This window comes from Corticium candelabrum, chromosome 8 (genome assembly GCF_963422355.1).
Source record: "Corticium candelabrum chromosome 8, ooCorCand1.1, whole genome shotgun sequence".
Taxonomy (NCBI): domain Eukaryota; kingdom Metazoa; phylum Porifera; class Homoscleromorpha; order Homosclerophorida; family Plakinidae; genus Corticium; species Corticium candelabrum.
The window spans coordinates 502,638-525,709 of record NC_085092.1 but is presented as its reverse complement, the minus strand read 5'-3'; the positions used below and the strand labels follow the sequence as shown (position 1 = coordinate 525,709).

The 23,072-nt window shown below is 42.0% G+C and overlaps 5 protein-coding genes and 1 long non-coding RNA gene across 7 annotated transcripts; 2 read left to right on the top strand and 4 right to left on the bottom strand.

Moving 5' to 3' along the window:
- Positions 1-4,797: 4,797 nt before the first annotated feature.
- On the bottom strand, positions 4,798-5,775 carry LOC134183564 (uncharacterized). The gene has a single exon (XM_062651146.1). The coding sequence runs from the start codon at positions 5,757-5,759 to the stop codon at positions 4,833-4,835; it is 927 nt and encodes a 308-aa protein (XP_062507130.1). The 5' UTR covers positions 5,760-5,775; the 3' UTR covers positions 4,798-4,832.
- A 193-nt stretch (positions 5,776-5,968) lies between these two features.
- On the bottom strand, positions 5,969-7,391 carry LOC134183332 (uncharacterized). The gene has a single exon (XM_062650828.1). It carries the CDS (start codon positions 7,280-7,282, stop codon positions 6,149-6,151), a length of 1,134 nt encoding a protein of 377 aa, XP_062506812.1. The 5' UTR covers positions 7,283-7,391; the 3' UTR covers positions 5,969-6,148.
- A 1,557-nt stretch (positions 7,392-8,948) lies between these two features.
- On the bottom strand, positions 8,949-13,010 carry LOC134183215 (uncharacterized). Its single transcript, XR_009970462.1, has 3 exons — positions 12,741-13,010; positions 12,253-12,662; positions 8,949-10,123 (listed from the first exon to the last, which is right to left on the bottom strand). It is a non-coding gene; the product is annotated as an uncharacterized LOC134183215 (long non-coding RNA).
- Positions 13,011-13,537: 527 nt separating this feature from the next.
- On the top strand, positions 13,538-17,760 carry LOC134183463 (uncharacterized). Its single transcript, XM_062651012.1, has one exon. It carries the CDS (start codon positions 13,611-13,613, stop codon positions 17,427-17,429), a length of 3,819 nt encoding a protein of 1,272 aa, XP_062506996.1. The 5' UTR covers positions 13,538-13,610; the 3' UTR covers positions 17,430-17,760.
- A 987-nt stretch (positions 17,761-18,747) lies between these two features.
- LOC134183432 (uncharacterized) lies at positions 18,748-19,382 on the bottom strand. 2 transcript variants are annotated; one of them, XM_062650964.1, is made up of 3 exons: positions 19,311-19,382; positions 19,053-19,248; positions 18,749-18,982 (listed from the first exon to the last, which is right to left on the bottom strand). In XM_062650964.1, the coding sequence occupies exons 2-3, from the start codon at positions 19,215-19,217 to the stop codon at positions 18,893-18,895; spliced, it is 255 nt and encodes an 84-aa protein (XP_062506948.1). In that variant the 5' UTR covers positions 19,218-19,248; positions 19,311-19,382; the 3' UTR covers positions 18,749-18,892. The 2 variants fall into 2 exon arrangements, with proteins under 2 accessions (XP_062506949.1, XP_062506948.1); XM_062650965.1 differs by lacking the exon at positions 19,311-19,382 and having other exon boundaries at positions 18,748-18,982; positions 19,053-19,262.
- A 3-nt stretch (positions 19,383-19,385) lies between these two features.
- LOC134183430 (small ribosomal subunit protein eS7-like) lies at positions 19,386-22,958 on the top strand. The gene is made up of 8 exons (XM_062650963.1): positions 19,386-19,479; positions 19,542-19,645; positions 19,749-19,820; positions 19,890-19,967; positions 20,025-20,146; positions 22,360-22,470; positions 22,584-22,623; positions 22,818-22,958. Exons 2-8 carry the CDS (start codon positions 19,571-19,573, stop codon positions 22,893-22,895), a joined length of 576 nt encoding a protein of 191 aa, XP_062506947.1. The 5' UTR covers positions 19,386-19,479; positions 19,542-19,570; the 3' UTR covers positions 22,896-22,958.
- The last annotated feature ends 114 nt before the right edge of the window (positions 22,959-23,072 follow it).

Here is a 23,072-nt window from a genome sequence, read left to right as displayed (position 1 = left end):
TATACTGGGTACATTGTTTTAGTGTCCCAATAACAAGCCCACAATTCGTCATTAGAAAACTTGGAATGTGACTCACAAAAGATTTACAAAACATAAATTACTTAATTAATATGGGAATTAGCATGTTACTCAACATGTCATGAAAGCAACACATGTGCACATAGATTTACTCATCCATCCCACAATATATAACTTTATTATGTACACCTATACATAAAACAATGGCAAAATTTGTGAACCATGTTCACAAAGAGGATAATTTAATTAAATAACTACCATTAGCACATGCAATTACCACCTACAGATATAGTAAATTGCATTAAAATGTTCCACAAATTCTATGCATACTGTGATTTCTCAACACAAAACGCAACATCTGTAATCAGGGCCACTTACCAGAAGTTGAGAATCACGCTAGACCAGCCAGCGAGAAAGCTTTATCAAGCACCTCCATAATTTGAGTGACGAGCACTTGCACTTGCAATCGATCTAGCCGCGAATAGCAGTCGTGAGTCCATCTGCAATTTGGATCCTCTGATATATCGTGCGCATGCGTCACCAGAACCCATTCCCTTCAGTTCCCATATTGTCAACGGCGATCTCACTTCCGACGGTATATTTGACACAGTTGACGCGCTTCTCGTCGGCTGGGCTGAGATATCAAATGACAAGTGGAACATGCTGGGATAGCCTAGCCGACGAGTGCAACAAGTTAGGATAGCCCAGTCGAGGAACATTTGACACAATTTACTCGTGCTACGTCCATGGGCTAGGAGGAGAACGTGCACGTAATATGATATCGCAGCCCAGCCGACGGAATTATGACACACTTGACGCGTGTCGTCGGCTGGGCTGAGATGCAAATTAGTTGTGGAAACATGATATCTCAGCCCAGCCGACGAGTTAGCGCAGCCCAGCCGACGAGTTAGCGCTGCCCAGCCGACGGAATTATGACACACATCACGCGCCATAAATTCTCACTTCCAACAGTTGAAGTGCAAGTCCGGAAACATCAACACGTGTGTATAAGTATGTGCGCATGCGTTTGAGACCGCTAAAGTCCCCATTCTGTAGTCTGCGGTCTGCAGTCTGCAGTCTGCGTTTTACAGCAACCCTAGCTGTGCTGTTTCACTGAACATGATGAGCTACAAATTCTCACTGCCATCATGTCGTTGTTGAAGCGCAAGGCCGGCAGCAGAACATCAACACACGAAGGTATAAGCATAAGTATGTACGCATGCGTCTGAGGTCCAGATTCCCCGTTCCGTAGTCTGCAGTCTGTAGTCTGCAGTCTGCGTAGTTTGCAGTCTGCGTTTTACAGCAACCCCCTGTGAACAGGATAGTCGCTGTGAACATGATAACAGGATAGTCGCCTGTGAACAGGACAGTCGACGTGAACAGGCTAGTCGCCATGAACACTGTATGGCTAGTGTGAACATGCAGAATAGTCGTCGTGAACAGAATAGTCGCCTGTGAACAAGATAGTCGCCGTAAACAAAATAGTCGCTGTGAACAGGATAGTCGCCGTGAACATGTACAGGTACAACACTGTGTGGCTAGTGTTAACATGCAGGATAGTTGTCGTGAACAGGATAGTCACCTGTGAACAAGATAGTCGCCGTGAACAGAATAGTCCCTGCTATAGCGGGGACTATCCTGTTCACGTGAACAGGATAGTCTCCGGTGAAGAGGATTGTCCCTGCTAGGGTGGGTTCAAATTGCGCGAACAAAATAGTCCCCGGTGAACAGAATAGGAGCAAATATGAACAGCATATGAGCAAATATGAACAGAATAGTCCACGTGAACAGGATAGTCCCTTGAACGGGATAGTCCCTTGAACAGAATAGTCTCTGTACAGGGTGAATATCAATTTACAAAAATTAAAAGCTGACTTTGAGAAACATTACCTCCTTTTTGTAAATAGTGCAAAAATAGTCATGTAGTAGGTCTTCAGAGATTTGAACAGTTTTCAAAACACATACCAACTGTTAATAGTCAATCAACAAATCACCTTATTAAAGGGGAACTCCCACGAAAATACAAGTAACATTCTCATGATAGTACTAAGTGCCCTGATTCTATGGTACCTTTCTTTCTTAATACAACTCTTTCTGAACGGAGAAATTGAGCTTTGAACGTGGGGGCGTAACCCTATGGTAGCCGCCATTTTGAGATGATGACTTAGGAAATCTTACCGATTGCGCATGTGTTGTCATCAGAGTATCTGGCGTAGCTTCGGTACAGTTTTGAGCCCAAATGTGATGACGCTGAGAGCAGTTCAAGTTCGAAAAACTCTCATGAAATTGATTCAGACACAGGGGACGGAATCCCTGAGCGCTTGGTCAACTCAGACTGGTGCACATGCGGTTAGTGTGTCGTCATGCCCACTGCCTTTGCTGCCAAGAGTTTGATGCGCTAAGTTAGAGACTGTGGTTTACGGTGTGTGGTAGAACACGCAACTTTTGAGCTTGTCTGCCTCAGCTACGACGTTCTGCACACTGCTGTGTCCGCAGTGGTCGATGTCACTGAAGATTCCATCACAGAACCTCTAAATGACAGGTTTCTTGACACAAGTGCATACGGCATTGCCATTTTGTTTATTGTCTTTCTTTCACTTTACAGGCTTTTGAGGTTGACAGCAATCAGGCAGTTCACACATTGGGCTCCTACGAGACTGGGCAGGCGTGCTAAAATGGTCATACCGTCATGTGTAGTTTTTTCTACTAGAAGACCTTTCCCAGAAGAAGGCGAAGTGTACGTTGGGTTTAGGGAGCATGAACCATGATTGGATATGATTTTGACAATAATGTTTGTAACTACCTAATTCTGATAATCTGTGTCAACTAATGTCCTATGTTATACCTGCTATAGCATATATCTCATAGTTGTATGTTCTACGTAAATCTTGTTTTACGAGCACTAACAACAGTTTCCTTGAGTGGTCTTTCACAGGTGGCAATGTTGGCTGGTAAAATCACTGGAGGTTGTCTGGCCTTGTGTTTTCGAAGAGGTTGTGGATTCAGCTGTTGTTTATTTGGAACTGCTTTAAGGATTCCTTGCAGATAGCCATAGCTCTTTGATTCAGTGATGGGCTTTGCAACCCAGATCTTGGTAGGTTTGGGAAAAACCACCTTGTATCTCATTTCTCCACTGCTTGTAGTAGCTTGTCTTCTTCCTGTGTTGTGGTTATGATCAAGTGCAGCCAGCTGTGTTCTTGCAAGCATCCCCTTGTAGCTGAAATGTTGCCTCTTAGGACAATGTTTCTGAGAAGAGCATGGTAAACTTCCAAATTACCAGTGTGGCTGAAGTCCGTTACCTTGTCAGGGTCTTTCAAAAGCTTCTTGTTTAGGACTATCGACTTCAGTGCATCATGTGCAGGAGAACATTTCTTTAACCACTGCTTTCGTTGGCTCTCTTCAAGTGACAATTCGTTGTGTTCACACTTGCCAAAAGATGTAGCATTCTCCCATTAATGGACATTGATTGTATAGTAAATAATAGAAATCCATTTCTCTCTTAGATTTTCAGCTTGTCCATTACATGATTTTGATGACCACCACAAGTGGTTTGCCACAGATCTTATCCATGGAAGAAGGTTAGTACAGCCCTTTGCCTTACCCAGTTGGGTTAACTTTTTGATAACACTTTTTGAAACGTGCCAAACATCATACTGATGATCTATATCAGGGAACTGCTTTTTCATGACAGATGTTATCTGCAGGTGTCTATCAGTAGCAATTTGAGCCACAGTTAATTCTTTAGTTACTAGCTCATTGACTGATCATAGAAACCCCTCTTTTTCCATCCCAACAGAAATTGGAAACTTCGCTGACCTGCACCAACTGAAAATCAACAATAAGCCCTGTATCTTTCTCCACTAGAGTATATGTACAATATTTAGCGGAATATTCAGGGCTGTCACATCGTCCATCTCCCAGTATGTGTAAAGGATTGTCTTTGAAGTTTTGCAGTATAGATTCCTGGTGACTTTTCCACGTTTCATTAACCACAGAACACAGGTATTCATCTTGCAATCGATAAAATGATGATAGGGTTACGCCCCCATGTTGGAAGCTCAATTTCTCCGTTCAGAAAGAGTTGTATTAAGAAACTAAGAAAGAAAGGTACCAATAGAGTCGGGGCACTTAGTGCTATCATGAGAACGTTACTTGTATTTTCGTGGGAGTTCCCCTTTAATTAAGGGACTATAGAGAAGCCTTGTCATCTTTATGGATTTGTACCCTGATGCTAGATCACATACCGTATAAGATGAAACATTGGCGGGAATTTATTTTGGCGGTTTGCTAAGAAATTGACGGACAAAGTATTTTGGCGGATTCTATTTTGGCGGTTGGACATCGTTGTTTGATGACTGATATATGTCTTAACGCCTTGATGTGTTTGTGAACTACTGCAGCATATAGGCACAACAGACGGCAAGCTACCATCTTGCTGATCCATCTGCCTAATGACGTCAACATATCCCGGAGGTCAAATTAATAGCGGATTTTATATTGGCGGTCGCTGAAAAATCCGCCAAAATAAATTTCCCGCCAATATTTCATCTTATACGGTATATGAGGTACAGTTGCAGGCTTTACCGCATTGTGAGAAGCTCTGTAGCTATACCAAGTCTCGGGGTTGTCAGAAGTCCAATGGCACGTTTGTAGTTGCTATATATTTGTATTTTCAGTGTACGAATGTACTGTTTTTCCGATCTTCAACAACAACAACAACACCACCAACATTCCGTTACATGCATCTAAACATGATGTAGTAATGCAGCTAGCTATTCGAATACACCACGTGCACGTTTGTTTTTTAGCTGATTCTAAAGTATGAGGCACGAAGAGTTGGCACGTTCAGCTTCATGTTGGTATACTCTTTCTTTAAGAAACTTAGTCATTTCGCGATGTACTGCAAGCTCTGCTCGAACAGCTTTTTCCCTCTCATTAGCAAGTTCTGCTTGATAACGAAATTTGTCGATTTCGCTCTGACTCTCTAGTCTTTCCACTTTAGATTCTAGCTTAGCTATTCTCTCTTTTGCAGTAGCCATGTCCTCACAGTAATTCGATACACGCTCATTCACGTCATCTAACTGCGGCGGTTTGTAAACTTCGTCGCGCATAATAATTTCCGCCAGTAGCAGCTCTCTTGACTGTGTACGAGTTGCTTGTGAGGTTGGGTAGTCAGACGGTGGATTGTCGACGTGAATGATCTTTTTGACCTTTTTCATGACTCTGCTGCCTTTTTCACATTTTGTCAGAGCATCGCTGTCGGCAGCAACTCGAACAGGTTCCATGAATTTTGGAAACTGGGTGCGAATCAATGTTGTAAACTTGCAGATATCTGCAGTAAATATGATCTTCCAAATAATATCCCAAGCATCGGCTTCTTCTTTTGTCATGCGACGTCCAACCACAAAGAAAACAACGTTGATGCCTTCCTTGCACACGGTACAAACGTTAGCTAGGCACTTCAGCACTTCCGTTTCCGACAAGTCTGTATCTCCAAGACCAATGGTATCAACAATTTTTATAGCGTAGTTGTTGTGGCTCTGGGTGAACGTTACCGTCTCCACGTGAATGACCTTGGTTTCACTACCACAACCGTCGCTTTCTTTGAAGAGCTGTGATTCAGAATTGGAAGGGTCGCAACCAGCGATGACATTGCTGCAAGCTGACTTGCCATTTCCTGTCCTACCTATGAGCAAAACGGTACGGCGATGGCCTGAAGCAGTCATAGAGCGGCTGAACATGGTGCTTGGAAACGCTAAGACTGGAAACGCTAATCCCAGCGGCGTCTACTAATAACTCTTGTTCTCATTAGTAACCCAATTAGATTAACCTTTACTCTGATTCATTGTTAGCTTTATCTAATCTCTAAAAAGACCACAAGCTGAGACAAAACTCTCGTTCATGCATAATTAATTAATCTCTAGACAAAAGATCGAAGTCGAAATTGCATGATTATAGAAAAATTTATTTTGCAAAAGACGTTCTAGAAAGCATACATTGAGACAATACATTGTCCAACAAAGTACATACTGTAACTAGAGCATATGTTTCCTTACACAAACAACAGCCATGCATGCACGTGCTTATAGGCATGCACATCTACCAAAGTCATGCGTGCCAAGTTTTGCCATCACATAAGACAGCAACTACGAAAATCCTTCGCAATACGTCCAGCAGTTTCCATGGTTCTGTCGAGCATAGATTCTTCACGCGTGTTTGTTCGTGGCATTGTACATTTCGTAAGAATTTCGTTCATCTCCTGTGTTAGTTGCAACTCCGCGGCAGCAGCCTTCTGTTTCTCTTCTGCCATTTGCAGTTCCAACTTTGCGTAATCTACTTCTAATTCGCGATATATCCGGGTCAACTCTTCTAATTCGTCACGTTTTCGTGTTGGTGCTTCTACTTCAGTTTCTTCCAACATGTCACATTTTTGTGTCAATTTTTTCGCTTTAATTTCTTCTAAATCGTCACATGTTTGTGTCAACGATTTTACTTTAGCTTCTTCCAACTTGTCCCGTTTTTTTTTTGTTTCGTTTAATTGCTCACACGTTTGGCTGAACTCTACTAGTAGCGTTTGCAATTTTATCTCTGCAGCTTGCTTTTTCTCAACATGTTCTGATATGCGTTTGTTTATTTCATCCAGTTTTTGAGGTTTGTAAACAGCTTCACAGTGATCCAAATGAGTTAGCAAAGTGGCACGCGATTTCTGTCGCGTTTCTTCCCAGCCAGGGTATTGTTGCGGTGGATTGTCGACGTGAATGATTTCTTTGATTTGTTCAATTATTTTTTTCCCCGCCACTTTTTGTGCTTTGAGCCTATCACAATCGCTCTTTACAGCAGTGGGATCTAAAAACTTTGGAAATCGAGTGCGGACGATAGTGGTGTGGTCGACGATAGCGGGACTAAAGAGCACCTTCCAAATGACATCCCACGCGTCTGCTTCTTCTTGAGTAAACCTTCCTCCAGTGACGAAAAACACGGCGTTGATTCCTTCGCGACATTCGTAGCAAGCGCTAGCCAGACGCTTGAGTACTTCGTCTTCTTCAAGGTCTGTATCACCGATCCCAATTGTATCTACTATTTTGACACGATACCGACTATTTGCTCCATCAATATTGACGGTTCGAGATTCGATGAACTTTGTTTCACTCACAGATTGGTCGCTTTCTGGAAAGAGAATAGCGCTAGCAAGAGCGTTGGCACACGTCGACTTTCCAGCACCCGTTCTACCAATAAACACGACCGTTCGCTCGATCGGCGTCATTTTACTCACACGATACAAAACAAATGAAAAAACCAAGTCAAGATCTGTAAGGCGTGCTATCTGCGTTAGCAGTAGACAATGAGATGGGACGATGAGATGGGACAATTAGCTTGTAACTTAAGAAGATGGAAATGTTATATCGCTAGATAGTACAGGAGGTCCAGATATCTAAAACATAGGAACGTAAGAAGGTGAGATTTTATCAAACCGTTCTAAGAGCTCGTGATGAGGTGTCTACAGATCAGTCGATGTGAAATCGGATTGGCTAACCAATAGAATAAATTTAACAATAGTATGTTTGGTATGTCATTAGTTCTAGTAAACATTCTGTTTAGACTAGTTGTGCACAGATGTGCAATTAATTGAAAGATACCGCTAATGGTAAAATCTAAGTGCTTTTGTCAATTTTGTCAGAGTTGTCGGTGACTTTGTCGCAACCGCTGTTCGAAGACTTCTCTTGTCTTTGGTATATATATATATATATATATATATATATATATATATATATATATATATATATATATAGCTATCATAACAGGCGACGTAGGGAAACCTAGCGTTTTGTAATGCAGAAATAATTAGTTGCACAAAGAGACCGTTTAGCATCGCACTGCACGCGTCGGTGACTCCTCCTCTCTAATCTTCATCACAAACTTATGCAGGATTCTCACGGTTCCTCCGTTTTTCGAGCAGGAGAAGTATCTTCACACATTCGACTATATACTGTATATATGCAACACTGTCTACGAATGGTATTTACTCTACCTTAATAGGCTTATAGACTCTCTACCCTAGACTCTATCTATCTGTGCACGTGTTCGTGGTGAAGTTTAATTTGCTGATTCTGTTGGTTTTTCTTGAATATCGTCGCGCCGGGTGTTTGCTTCTTAACCTTCACGTTTTATCGAGTAATATTTGATAACTCCATGCAGTCTCTGAATAATTAATGGCTTCAAGTCCACACAACTTCACAGATTTTGACAGATTTGCGTATAGTATACCATGCACATGCAGTCAGCGTGACTGTGGAGTGTTGATGCATGCACAGCTTCTGCTTCTGTTGCGTTTTTTGCACCGTTTTGTATACTATGGGTTTGCGTTTAAAACGTGTCCTTTCATTTTGCAGTACTGGACGTTTTTGCCCAGGCGTGGCACTACTTATTAATTGACGTTATCGCTTTCCACTAGACCGTCTTGGCACTAGTGAACAGCGTGAGCTATCTCTAAAGCAACATGATTTTCGAACTTTGTACTTATAGTGATCCTTTTATTGGACCCGCCTCTTGTGTGTTTGCGTGATTTGCAAGTGTTAAACAATTTTTGTGATGTCTGTCGTAACCCTGCCATGTGATTTTGAGTGATGAGATAACATTTAGTCTTGAACTGGAGGAACAATCTTGTCACCCTATAGGTGTTCTGTTCTGAGTGGTTTATAGCCAGGTCTATCTAAGCACTTATCGGATGGTTTGGTTTATACCTACTGAACGCCTAAAGATCTTTTAATTAAGAAGAACTGAGCATGGTGTGGAGACTGGAAATGCTAACACTAGCGGGCATCTCATCCATTGTTCTCCTATACAAAATTGGATTGACCTTTACTGTGAGAATGGCTTGCCTTATTTAACCTAAAAGCTTTTCTTCCAAACGAACACAAATTTTTGCATGACTATGTTAATAAATATTGAACAGTCAAACCTATATATACTTGACTATCTCTGTTACAAAGAAAGAATCGCAATGAATCAATAACACCATGCAAGGCATTACTTAAACATTGTCCCACAGCAACTCTATAGACCTCTATATAGCGTTACTTCACACAACACCAAAATTAGAATACATTAGCATGCAGACAAACTTAAAAGTTATGGCAAAAAGTAAATCACACGAGAGAACAGTTACGAATTTGTCTTGCAATCTAATGTCCAACGGTTACCATGATTGTGCCTACAATGTCTTCTTCGTTTGAGTCGCTTCGTGTTGTTACACGTTTTGTAAGAATTTCGTTCATCTCTCGTTCTCTCGTTCTCGTGTTAGTCGCAATCTAGATTCAGGGGCTGGGCTTCCTGTCTCTCTTGCGTCACTTGCAGTTGCAGGTGTGCTGTACTCTAGAGTTTCTTCTAAATTGCTGAAGGGTCTGGCGCAACGTTCACGTTTCTTGCAGCGTTTGAAATTTGATCTCTTCAGCCTTCTTTCTCTCAACGCGTTTCTGATATGCGCTCGTTTACGTGACCCTTCATCCAGTTCTGGAGGTTTGTGAACAGGTTCGCTGCATGTGAGCCAAATGAGTTGTCAAAATGTCGCGCGATTTTTCTGTCGCGTTTCCATCCATGCAGCCGCGATATTGGTGCGGTGGATTGTCGACGTGAATGATCTCTTTGACTTGGTCAGTTGTTTTACCTCTTTGTCTTTTGAGCCTATCACAATTGCTCTTTACAACGTCGGGATCTAAAACTTTGGAAAACGAGTGCAATCGGTAAATAGCGGTGTGGTCGATGAATAAAGAGCACCTTCCAAATGACATCCCACGCGTCTGCTTCTTCTTGAGTAATCCTTCCTCCAGTGACGAAAAACACGACCTTTGCGACATTCGTCACAAGCGCTAGCCAAACGCTTGACTACTTCGTCTTCTCCAAGGTCTGTATCACCGATCCCAACTGTATCTACTATTTGACACGATATTTGCTATTTGCTCCATGTTGACTGTTCGAGTTTCGATGAACTTTGTTTCGCTCACAGATTGGTCGCTTTCTGGACCAACGGCTCGTTGGCACACCACGTCGACTTTCCAGCACCCGTTCTACCGATAAACACGACCGTTCGCTCGATCAGAGCCATTCACTACACAAAACAAATCAAAAACGAAGTCAAGATCTGTATGGCGCGCTATCTGCGTTATCAGTAGACAATGAGTTGGGGCGATGAGATGGGACAATTAGACTGTAACTTAAGAAGATGGAAATGTTATCGCTGTAGAGATAGGGTACATGCAGGAGGTCCAGATGTCTAGAACATGCGATAAACCGTTCTAAGAGCTCGTGATGAGGTGTTTACAGATCAGTCGGGGTGAAATCGGATCGGCTAACCAATAGAATAAAATTAAGAATAGTATGTTTGGTATGTCATTAGTTCTAGTAAACACTCTGTCTAGACTATGGATAGTTGTGCATATGCACATGCGCAATTAGTTGACGGGCACCGCTAATGGCAAAATCTAATTGCGTTTGTCAACATTATCAGAGTTGTCGGTGGCAACGACTTATGTGCTGTTCAAAGATTTCGTTTAAAGCGCTATCACAACAAGCGACGTAGGAACAAACTAAAGGTTTTTGTAGTGCAGAGATAATTAGCACACGCAAAGAGACGCACGAGTCGGTGACTCCTCCTCTCTAGAGTCCCTATCACAAACCCATGCGGTATGCCCACGGTTCCTCCGTTTTTCGAACAGGAGAAATATCTTCACACACTCGATTGTACAAAACGCTGTCTATATACGAATGGTATTTATGCACACTCCCGACACTGTTCTCTGCACGTGTGTTCATGACGACTGACGACTCTCTGCAAGTCTTTTTTGGTTGTTCTTGCATATCGTCGCGCCGGGTGTTTGCCTTCGCGTTTCATCAGTAATATTGGATCTAACGCCCAATCTTTGAACAATGGTTTTAAGTCTACACAATGTCGTGATCTGAAGGATTTGCGTAACCATGCACAGTCAGCGCGACAGTGGAGTGTGCATGCATGCACGGCTTCTGGAATGTAGCTTCTGTTGCTTTTCCACCGTTTCATTTACGTTTACGGAGAAAAGGCGTTTGGAATGTGTTCTTTCATTTTGCATTAGCTAATAAACCTTTTGTCCAGACGTGGCAATATACCTGACGTCATCGCTTTGCACGAGACCGTTGAGTGCGCTTTTTGATGCCTTGGCATTTGTTATCGGCATGAGCTATCTAGAAAGCAACATGTTATCGAACTTGTACTTGTACGGGCCAGCGGCTAGCGATGCATTGAATCAGGTAAGGTTGTAGAGAACCCGCCTCTTGTGTGTTTTGCCTGATTTGCGATGCTAAAGAATCGTTTACTAATCTCTGTCGTAACCCTGCTGTGTGTTTTGATTGATAAGATAACAGTTGGACTCGACAGGATTGAACAAACCATTCGTACCCGTATCTTAGGTGTTCAAACTTCTGCGTGGTATGCTATTAATATTTATCATGCAGATGGTTTGCTTCCTACTGAATACTTTCGGAATTCCTAGAGTCGTCTTGAGGAAGAAGTCTGGTCGTAGGATAAGAAGTAATAGTAGCTACACAAAGAAATACACACGTACCCACGCGGGCACCATTAGGTCTCTAGGGGGTGTACTCGTTTCCAAAATGTTTTGCGGCAATCTAGTATCTACGTGGCTTATATAGCGACTATGAACTATTACTAATGACTATGCTCGAGGCTTAGCTAAAGTTTTAGTACAAAACCTTGCATGATAAAGAATTTTAATAGGATGATTCTTGCTTTACTTGTCGCATCATTCTCAGTTGAACTCTTTATTAATATTAAATGGGAACAAAGCAAAATTGAACATTGGATCCGCACCTGCACGGGAACCCAATTACTCAGTATTTCCCTACCTTGTTTACCTCTCCAGTATGTCGTTTGCCAAGTGCTCGTAGATTAAACATGTTTGGAAACAGTCATGAAATGTGCAACAATATCGTGCCATTGCCATTGCTCTGACAACAACTAGAACAACTTTGTGCGTGCATGTTCGTAGCTATAGAATATATTTTAGGACTATAGCTACGTCGTGACAAGCACAAACGGCCTTCTCGAGGACTTACATTTCTTTTGTACTTAGCCTGGATCTAGATATCCCACAGTAGCCATATATCCTTATTTTATAGCCCTGCGTCTACAATCCTAGAGACCTACTGGTATCGTGCACAGAAAGACAAACAGCTAGCATCACAAACCTCGAAAGGACTAAATTGGCGCTGTCGCAAGCCGTAGGCGGCTAGAAAGAATCTAGGACAAGAAAGCAACGTGAAATATTTGGAATCGATAGTATCGTGGACCTTTGCCCGGTTTAGTGCTTTTCTCGAAAAGGGGGTCTGGTCTGGCTTCCAATTTTTGGTTCCCGTCTTCTACAGCTCGTTCTGGCCCTGGGTCCTGATCTGTGTTTTAGTTGAAGTACGAGTCCAGTGTTTCGTCCAATTCTTCCAGTTTGAGGTCCGTGAGATCCAGATCTAGCTAGCCAGAGGCGTAGCCTGCTATTGAAAGTGCGCTAGATATATTTAGAGCTGGTATTCTGGTGAGCTAGGACACTATCAATTCTCAGCGTGCTCATGCATTCAGAGTGTCAATTAGGAATTGAAAAATGACACTACAACATGAGCAAGATGTACGCGTGGATTACCAGAACAGCTTCTGTCCATGAAAATATTTTATCACGTATACTCACCGTCTCTCTGCACGTAGGCACTCACACAATGTAGCAGGCTCTCTCATGGACCACAGACTGCAAGACGAACTTATTTTAGAAGACAGAATTACAACGAACATAACGAGAAACCGAAACATAGGTACGTAGAATGGTGAACCGGACATTGAAACGAGAAACCGGAACATGAAACGAGAAGACTGGAACCTAACTCGGCGCGCAATCAACTGGCCATTCAACATTCAGTATAGGACCGTACAGGCAAACACACGGCGCAGCTAGAATAACGTTACTTTTACTGCGCATGCGCATCAAAAATTCTTTCTAAGTTATCGAAGCCTAGAAATCCATGAATTAGAAAATCATCCAAGAAAATTTAAAGAGGTAACGCGTGAGCACTGACTGTCTGAGAAATTACTTTTTACACTCTCAGCAAATCCGCGAGACCGTGCAAATCTACGGCAGGAATAGAGCATGCACTTCATACTCGTAGAAGCTTTTTGTCGCTAGAATTTTCTTTACAGCAATGTCACACACGCACGCACGCACGCACACACACACACACACACACACACACACACACACACACACACACACACACACACACACACACACACACAACAGTCCAGGACTCCGTCTCAAGCTCTGCAAGCCCAGGTTGAAATCAAATCTCTATAGTACGCTTTAAATACCGGCCTAAGTTTTGCGCGAAGAAAAGAAGTACAGTACATGGTATTTTACTGGTACTTTTGCTTACTTTCTAATTAAGCATGCGCAGAAAATCTGTTGCACGTGCAGGTTCCAGCTTGAGTGTCACGTGCAAATACTTTGGTCACAACAACTCCTGTACTGCCGTTCCAAAGGTCGCTGCACTGCACTTTCGATGTAACGATGATCAGTCTGTCAGCTCTTGCCTGCTATGCGTGTTTCATTCTCATTTGGCTACCGCCCTTTACATCAAACTCTATGACGGTCAGAATGCATGTGAACTCGTCATCAGACACACAGGGACAGCAAGCAGAAATCAATGAGCATTTGGATTGTGGACGCCGACCTGACTACCGTTGTCCTAGCTTGGCAGCAGCAATGAGTGAAGCGAGGCAGATAGTAAACAGCAGCGTAACAAGGCAATTCCAAATCGAGTTTATATTGCTTGCAGGATCACACGTCATTAACTACGGGACTCAAATATCTGATATTGATATCGGTTACCATCTTACTATCAGAGGTGAAGACAAATACGAGACATTTCTGACCTGCAGGAGAGATGGAATATCGAGATCGCATACAATCACTGTTACAGGGTTTCAATACTTTGAACTAAGCAATGTCACTGTGACTGGATGTGTGACATTCACTGCAGATGAGGCCGTGTTCGTTCTCTCTAAAGGAGTACGATTGTGTATTTGGCATTGTGACTTTCTTAATAACAGTGGTGTTGCAGTTAGATCTCTTGATGTCAGGGTTGTTAACGTATCTTCAACAACATTCAGTTCGTATGGACATGGGAGCAATATTTCGGCAGGCATGCGTGTTTTGTACACAGATGATGTTCATGAGACCAACACTACAAGCAACGACAATCTTATTGACAACACTCTGTTTGTAATTTCTTGCAAGTTCATGTTTCTGACATACTTTGAATCAGATCATGGAAGAAATGTTGTTCCAGGTGGTGGTCTAGGTGTCTGGTTAAATGACAGCAACAATAAGATTCACTTTAACATGATGATTAAAAATTCAACATTCCAGTCCAACAGAGCTAACACTGGTGGTGGCGTGTACTTGAAAATCAGGGGAAGGTCATTCAGTATTGTAATAAGAGACAGTCACTTCAACAATTGCGCTGCAGTTCCATCACAAAGAAGAGAGAGAGGAGAAGGAGGTGGACTTGCTGTTTACTTGTCTCGCCGAAGCAAAGGTAAAGTAGAAGTAGTCAATACAAATTTTGAATTAAATTCAGCCAAGACAGGGGCAGCTGTTGCAATATTTTACGCTGATGAAGCTTGGAATAACAACATTACATTTACAGGATGTAACTTCACATCCAACGTGGCAGCAGTTGCAGGAACGGTAATACTGAACAGCTTACTCCGTTCAAGTAGCAACTGGCCTAAACCAGTACGATTGAAGAATGTGAACTTTACTGAGAACACTGTATCACCCAATGGGTTTGGGGGTGGTTTGGTTCTACTGGAGGTGGATGTTATGTTTGAAGGAACTTGTATCATGATGAGAAACAATGGTAGTGCCATCACTGCATGGCATGGATCGTGGGTCATAATAAAAGGCTCGGTTATGTTTCGTGAGAATCTGGGCCATGATGGAGCAGCTCTGTATCTACAGAGCCAGTCAAAATTAAGACTATCTGATTCTGCAAATGTAACATTTATGGATAACGTTGCTACCAGATATGGTGGAGCTTTACGGATTGATAACGCTGATGTTGCTGCACTTTTAACTCTGTCTGATCAGCACACTCGTAATCATTTATGCTTCATAACACCGCATCATTTTAGCCTCAATGAGGAAACAATATATTACCTTCAAGGCTTTGTTACTTTTATCAACAACCGTGCTGCTGAAGCTGGAGGAGCCATCTATGCAGATACAATAGATTCTTGTTCTTGGTCTCATGACACCAGTGTGAACCAACCAACTAGTACAGCTGTTCTCACTTCATCCAATTTCATGTACTCCAACAATACAAGATTTAATATTAGCACAGGCGTTGCAAATTTAACAGCAATACTCGCTAATGGAACACAGCCGAACAAAATCACATTGCCATCTGACTTTGCTTATTGTGGCAGTAGCAACAGTGAATTCTGTGTTTCTCTAGGAATTTCATATCTTCTTTCAGTCAATGCCACAGACAGTCTTGGACAACCAGTTTCTACAACAGTTACAGTGTCAACAGAAGAACGTTCTTCTATGCAAATTGTGCGTCATCAAGATGAACTGGAAAACTCCAAGCCCAAAAAGAAGTTTACTACAGTGACAGATCCCTTCAGTGGCATTGCATCAATAGAAGTCTATTTTCTAGGAGATCCTGAAACAAATGGTGGCCAGGTTATGATCGAAAGTGGTATTAGTACAGCAAGTGTTGTAAGAGCAAGCTTCACTGTGTTCCTGCACAGCTGCATACCTGGATTTACATATAAATCAAACACATGTTTGTGTGATAACGCAGCTCATGTGAGTCGCTGTGACAAGAATGGCACTATTCAAATCTTACCTGGCTACTGGGTAGGTCAAATACTAAATATCGATGACAACACAACCCAAGCTAAATCAAAAAGCATCTCTGTTTCCTACTGGTGTCCAGTAACATATTGTAGGTGTCTTGATGGATTGTGCACGTTTGATGTACGAAACAAGAGCAGTGACTCACAATGTGCACATGGACGAAAGGGCATCCTATGTGGCCAATGCAAGACTAACTACAGTGCAGTATATGGTGCCATATATCCTGACTGCCTGCCATGTTCTGACGAAGTGACTTGGATCATACCTGTATTGACAATAGTAGCGTTGACCATTGTTGTCCTGGCAGTGCTCATCAACTTCAATGCTGCATCAAAGAGAGTAAGATCGGGTGTATTCTATTTTCAAGTCGTTGCTCTCACTTTGAGTTACATTCCTCCTCAAGGAATTCTGAGCTACAGGTGGATAGAGTATTTTGCTTGGATTCCCAACCTCAGCATCCGTTTCAATGCCTGCCTTCTCGATAACATGACCACTCTACAGAGCACACTCTTTCAGTACTACATTCCCGGTTGTATATTTGTATTCATGGCATTGGGAATTATGCTCGCTCGCAAGTTTACTCGAATATCCCGCATCCATGTCCTTCGACCCTTCTGGAGTATGGTGACACTGACATACGTCAGTGTAGCATACACGACAGTCCTTATCCTCAATTGTGTCGACATTGGAGACGGACTGTTACGCTGGTTTCCTGATGCTTCAGTCAAATGCTATGAAGGCAACCATCTTCATGCAGCAATAGCAGCGTCTGTGATTGCAGCGTTTTACGTTGTACCTTTGCCATTTTTTCTAGCACTGGCAGCGCCACGAATTGGTAAACTCAAACCTATCTGCGACATCTATCTACATGATATCAAGCCATCGTATTGGTGGGCTGAGGGATGGTACTTCTTCCGACGTCTCCTGCTCATTGTTTTTCACTGCATATTCACAGATCCCAACCTGCGTCACACCATCATTATTTCATCGCTTTCCATCTTTCTAGCTCTTCATGCTCAGTTACAGCCATACGCACAACCATGGAATAACCACGTGGAAACAGCTCTCATTCTCAACCTTTGCCTCATCAGTGCATTTCAGATGTATAACTCAGCTGGACCAGTGGCACCTGCTGCCACCATTGTTTTCTTTCTCCTTCCCTACATTGCATTCTTAGTCTATCTCGTGTACTACATCATTCGGTTGACAAAGAAGAGATGGCTGAAAGGAACTCACAAAACTACAAGACCAAGCAAATCAAGAGATTCCGTTGCAGTTGCTGATGAATTTGATCTATCAAATGGCAATAGTATGAGAACAGATTGTAAATCAGTGTCTCTTAAATCCTTGGTGTCCACTCGTGATCCTCGTCTCTCTGCTTCGTTGGAACGAGGTACATCACTAGATGTAATGTATGATCACCACCCAGTCCTTCGAGAGCCACTCTTGAACAATCACTGAAGTCCAAGCCAACGGAGCACATTTGACGAATTATAAGTAATACCAGCCTTGCTTATATATATTAATCATTAGTACATCAGGGCATATGTTTCATAGTAGACTCTACATACAGTCTTTAGTTACTGGCATATTTTTACCTTTTAACCTAGTATTATTTCTTTTGTATTTTTAACTTTTCTAACCATTCTATGTTAACTGTAATTGCATTGCATTTTTGTATGAAATTTATACTGATAAGTCTTCAGTCCCTTGTATAGTTTTGACTGACTTATATATACAGCAAATTTTGAGCAAAACTCGATTGCATGTGTGCCAAAGTAAGAACTCAACAACAGGGAGAATTGGTGCCGATTCTTGTGTCTTCCTGACATCAAAAACGTTAGGTAGTTTCTTAGTTTAACATTATGTGCAAGCCACACAAAATACAAACTGTTGATTAATTAATTAAGTTAATTAAAGAACAAACTGGTATGTGTTTTCACCACCTCACAGTGTACCATACAGCAACTGCTTCCTATATTCTGCAACTGTTTATGTACATCCTTGCTATCAATAGCAACAACTGACTAAATATCAATGCCACCAGCCTGCCATCAATTACTTTTCAAGTGTCAAAAGAGAGTGTAACCCAGTCTCACATCGTATTTATACTGTTTGTTAGAGAGAGAAAATTACGGTCAATCATGCAGTAGTGATTTTCAAGAAAGTGTTGACTACTACATGCAGGGTGACTCATAAACATGTTACACCACTGCAGCTAAACCAACCACACGCGTGAAACCACATGGACCTATACACATGTGACAGCTAGTGGTGTAGCAACCTAGGGTGGAGGAGAACTGGGCACGAGTCTATCTCATATTCATGTCTACAGATACTGTCAGGGACGGCGGAGCAGCATGGGCCAGGTGGGCCATGGCCACCCAACTTTTGAAAATGGGACTTCCACCAATGGGCTTCTGGTGAGAACTTCCGGAAATATTGGTTTAAATGATTAAATAAATTAACTTTTTTAAGTTAAGTTCATTGTGGATGGGGCTTGGCCACACAAGACCAGACCTGGCCCACAGAGTGCTTCACCGGCCCTGACTGTCATATATAAACGTGTATGTACAGTACTTTACTTCATTGTCTGATGAAAGTAATGTAACCATGTAGAAAGTTAACAGCATCTTGATGTTTTAATACCCAAAGCCAACAAACGTGTTGCTTATTCCCCTCATTACCTTTGCAAAAAAGTTAAAGGTAAAATCAGTTGTGATGTGACCCTATAAGATTTGCAAGTAATTTCGAGCAGAAAAGATGATCTTACAGACAGAGAATCACAATCATAAAATATCAATCACAACAAGTTTGATCAATGATCTCGATTAAGCATTCAGTGCTGTACAACAACCAGAGTCTTATCTACACTTCACTGCATATAATAACAATACAACGAGTTCTCTCTTCATCTCGCACCCTTACACCTTGCCTGACAATTTCGACCCATTGAGTTGTCCTTCCTTTAGCAAACGCTCCTTTTCTCGTTTGATAATACTAATACGTTCGTACTACAACAACAATGCATAGAAAGGTCAACACAACCTAAAATAGACAATTTTAATTAATTAATTAACGTACCAGCTTCTTGTGATGAAGACATTCTATGTAGTCTTCTCTATCCAGCTCGCACTGCTTCGTGTGGTCCTTGTTCGCATACTCAGCTTGCTGCACGCACATCAGCAAGTCTCTCCAAAAGACATAACAACGTCCGCGCCCGCCATTCTTTCCGTATCCGTGCACCATAGTAATTGTTTGATACAACACGTCGTGTACCCTAAAGAAGCCTCACTATTGACAAAAAATATATCGACAAATGGGACAGTGAGAAAGTTGTACCACACTCAATAAGTCGACAAATCCACCTGAACGTAGACAGAAAGGTCTTCCGCTTATGAGAGCTGCTCATGCGCAGTGAAGCCAGCTTGCGGACTCACGCTGTAAAGGCTAGTATCGAATCGTCGCTTTTACGATCCACCTTGTTTTTTGTCGTTAGTTTTCTTAAAAGGTTCGCAAGTTTTCGTCTTAGAGATACTCTTTTGCGTAACTTTTGTGTATTTTGTACGTCAGATAACTAGGAATCGTGCTTATATGTTTCAATGGCGTCAGGCCAGGCGAAGATCATAAAGCCACATGGTGAGCAACCTGATGACTTTGAGAAGACCGTATCACAGGTAACAGGCTAGCCAAATAGCAGCACTTGCTGGGAACGTTCTTGTAGTCGACTGACAAGTTTCTCATGTGGTGTGTGTGTGTGTCTTTGCGCTGTACATGTAGGCATTACTGGAACTAGAAAGCAACACAGATTTGAAGGCTCAATTGCGAGAGCTTTTCATCACTAGCTCAAAGGTATGTATATGATTCTTCAATGACGTGCAGACCTGCCAAGTTGCTAAAACTTTGTGTTGGTATGTCCAGGAGTTCGACATTCATGGTAGAAAAGTGATTGTTATCTTCGTTCCTGTCCCACAGTTGAGATCATTTCAACGAATTCAGGTACGTAACTTGTAATATGTTTGTGTTCGTGACTTTCATTGATCTACATATGTGCAGACGAGACTGGTGCGTGAGCTGGAGAAAAAATTCAGTGGCAAACATGTCCTTATCATTGCTCAGAGACGGATCTTGAGGAAGCCAACCAGAAAATCAAGAGAAAAGCAACTGAGACCGAGAAGGTAATCTTACGTTAGAGTGAGAAGTTCATACTGTAATCAATGGAAGCGTTTAGCCATTGGTAGACACAGTGGAAAGTTGTCTGTTTTATGACATCAAGGTAATCAATAAGGCCTTCCATTGGGTTTGTATTTTCTGTCTCTCACGTGCATCAATCTTGGCTGTATTGAGTAAGCCCTGTCCACACTAGACCAGAATGGATCATGATCTGATCGGGATAGTGAGCGTTCACACTGCACTTTGAAACGCCACCTCCGCCTCATTTTTGGTATCACGTTACTTATGACCGATGTGTAGGTTTGGGTTCTTTGCTTGTGAAAGCGTTGATACAGCGACGTATGGTGAGCGAGAACAAAGATGAGTGAGGAGGGTTAGATGTTTTGACTACACGCGTAGTGTACATGGAGGTAAAGCCCACTATTTCTAATTGGATTCAACTGATTGCGATCCAGTTGCAAGTGTGGACAGAGCTTTACATTGTTCTGATGCCTTATACGGCTATGCACTTACAATGACTATCCCTTAAGAGGTGGTTTATGCTAAAATTTTAAAGTTTTATTTATAAATTGTTGTGTGAGCAGCAAATTCTGTTTATAAGTTCTTGTAATCTGGTTTGTCAATTTCAGTCATTTGACTGATGGTCTCCAGACCAAAATGTATTGACTAAATACACCATCAATCTTTTGCTTGAACACAACATCTACTTTTGCTGGTGTCACTCACCGTTGTCTACAGTCATTTACCTAATTTCCCAGCAATGAGCCTTTATAATTCAAATTCTGTTTATGATCTGACTTTAGCAGTTCAGTCCACATGCTCTCAGCCTATTCCACACTTGCATCCTGAATTCCATGGATTCATAGGTGTGACACACTCACTTGCTGTGAGTCACTGACATGGTTGCTACACCTAGAAATATATTTGCAGCTTACAAATTTGCTTGCCAATTCTTATACAAGCAGTTGGGGTGCTTCTTGGGCATGGCCTTTGCTTCATCATTTGCTCTTTGGACAACACTTATTTTTCATGTAGTATACCAGTTAGCACAGGAGACTGAGACCACATCAAGATCTCCCGGATGTGTAAGGACTTACCCGAGCCGTGAAACACTAGGGTATAGTAGTGTAGCTCAGTCATGTGACATACGACCGTCTAGCTCGACAACTCGCTCCACCTACTGCATAACACGTGACCAAATAAATAATGAAACCTATTTATTTCCAAAGTCTTAGGATTCTGCTATGACATAACAAACACATGACACTATTAAAATTATAATCTAATACCCCATTTGCACGAGCACTTGTAAGCAGGCTTGGCTTGGTTTCTACAGTACGTGTAAACGTGGGCCGAGTCGTGCCAGATCGGCTCAGTATTTCTAGCCGGGCAGGCTCGTGTCAAGTACATCGTGTAAACGCATCACATGCTGGAAAACAAGCCACGCATGCTCATTTGGTACAAATGGCGTGGAACCAGACGGAGACTATGTGTCTTATCTGATTGTGGAGTGACCAAGATGTGCAAGAAGCAAATCTTTGAACTCCGTAGCTGCAACAGTCATCTGGCGATAGACCTACGTCTTGTATATGTCCTACGCTTTTCTCGATATAACTGTTGTAAAGCCATATAGAAAAACGCAATCAGCTTGGCTTCTATCCATTGCAAACGTAAGCAAACGCGAACTATGTCTAGCTCAAGTAACTAACACACGTTAATGATCTACCCATTAAAAAGCATTAGCTCGCCTACAGTGTGTCTTATAAACGCGGGCTAGAATGCTGGGCTGGTGCGGCTTGGCTTGCTATGCATGTTTGCATAAACATGATATAAGTGTGTCCAACTTAAGTGGTTATTTTTAAAAGTGGGCATATCTTTTTATTTTAGCTGCTCTGCCGACTAACAAATTCTAGGAATTTTTGTATCCCTGGTAGATTAGAAATTCGTGTTTGATGCACTATCGTGGTCTTTATTGGTATGACACGTGAGTGTATAAACAAGTTCTTGTATTTGAAATGTGACATGTGACTAAAGGAACCTGGTGACTGTTTTATTAGATTTTAACAATGATTATTAACATACGAGTAAGTTATTACACTAAGATTCCAAACATGATAGGGGCACTGTGTCTTCTTCATCCTGGAATGTTGATCACGTACTTGGTAGTTGCATATCTTTTTGTAATGGCTTGTGTATGTACAGTCTGATTGTTTTGCAGTCGTACTCTGACAGCAGTCCATGATGCAATTTTGGAAGACCTTGTATTCCCGTCCGAAATCGTTGGCAAGAGAATCAGAATTCGACTAGACGGATCTAGACTGATCAAAGTGTAAGCATAATGACGTGACACACACACACACACACACACACACACACACACACACACACACACACACACACACACACACACACACAATTACTATTAAACAAGTTCGTGTTTAGGCACCTGGACAAGAATCAGCAGACGAATCTGGAACACAAGGTAAATAACATTGTTTTCTATTATAAGTTAGATAGCAGGCAATGATGATCCAATGATCTGTCAATCCAATGAATCTTTATATTGATTAATACAAACCTCTAAGAAGTGCTGAGCTAACGCACAGATATTTACGTCTGGTCTGTAGTGCTTTGTCTACACGTTGATTGTTTCTGTTTGTGTTCTTCTCTTCACAGTTGGACACGTTCTCTGCAGTCTACAAGAAGCTTACAGGAAAAGAAGTCGTCTTTGAGTTTCCAATGTACGAACCTTAGCTATGGAACTTCAACGTGTGTATGTAGTGCAATTTGTTGCCAACAAATAAACTAAGAACGAAACATTGTCTACTGGGTCACGTGACACACACAACCAAGGAGCTTTATGTTTCATGGTCATCATCTGCTCTTTCTCTACATACCTCTTTCGTCTCTGATTGGTAAGAGTCGTGATGG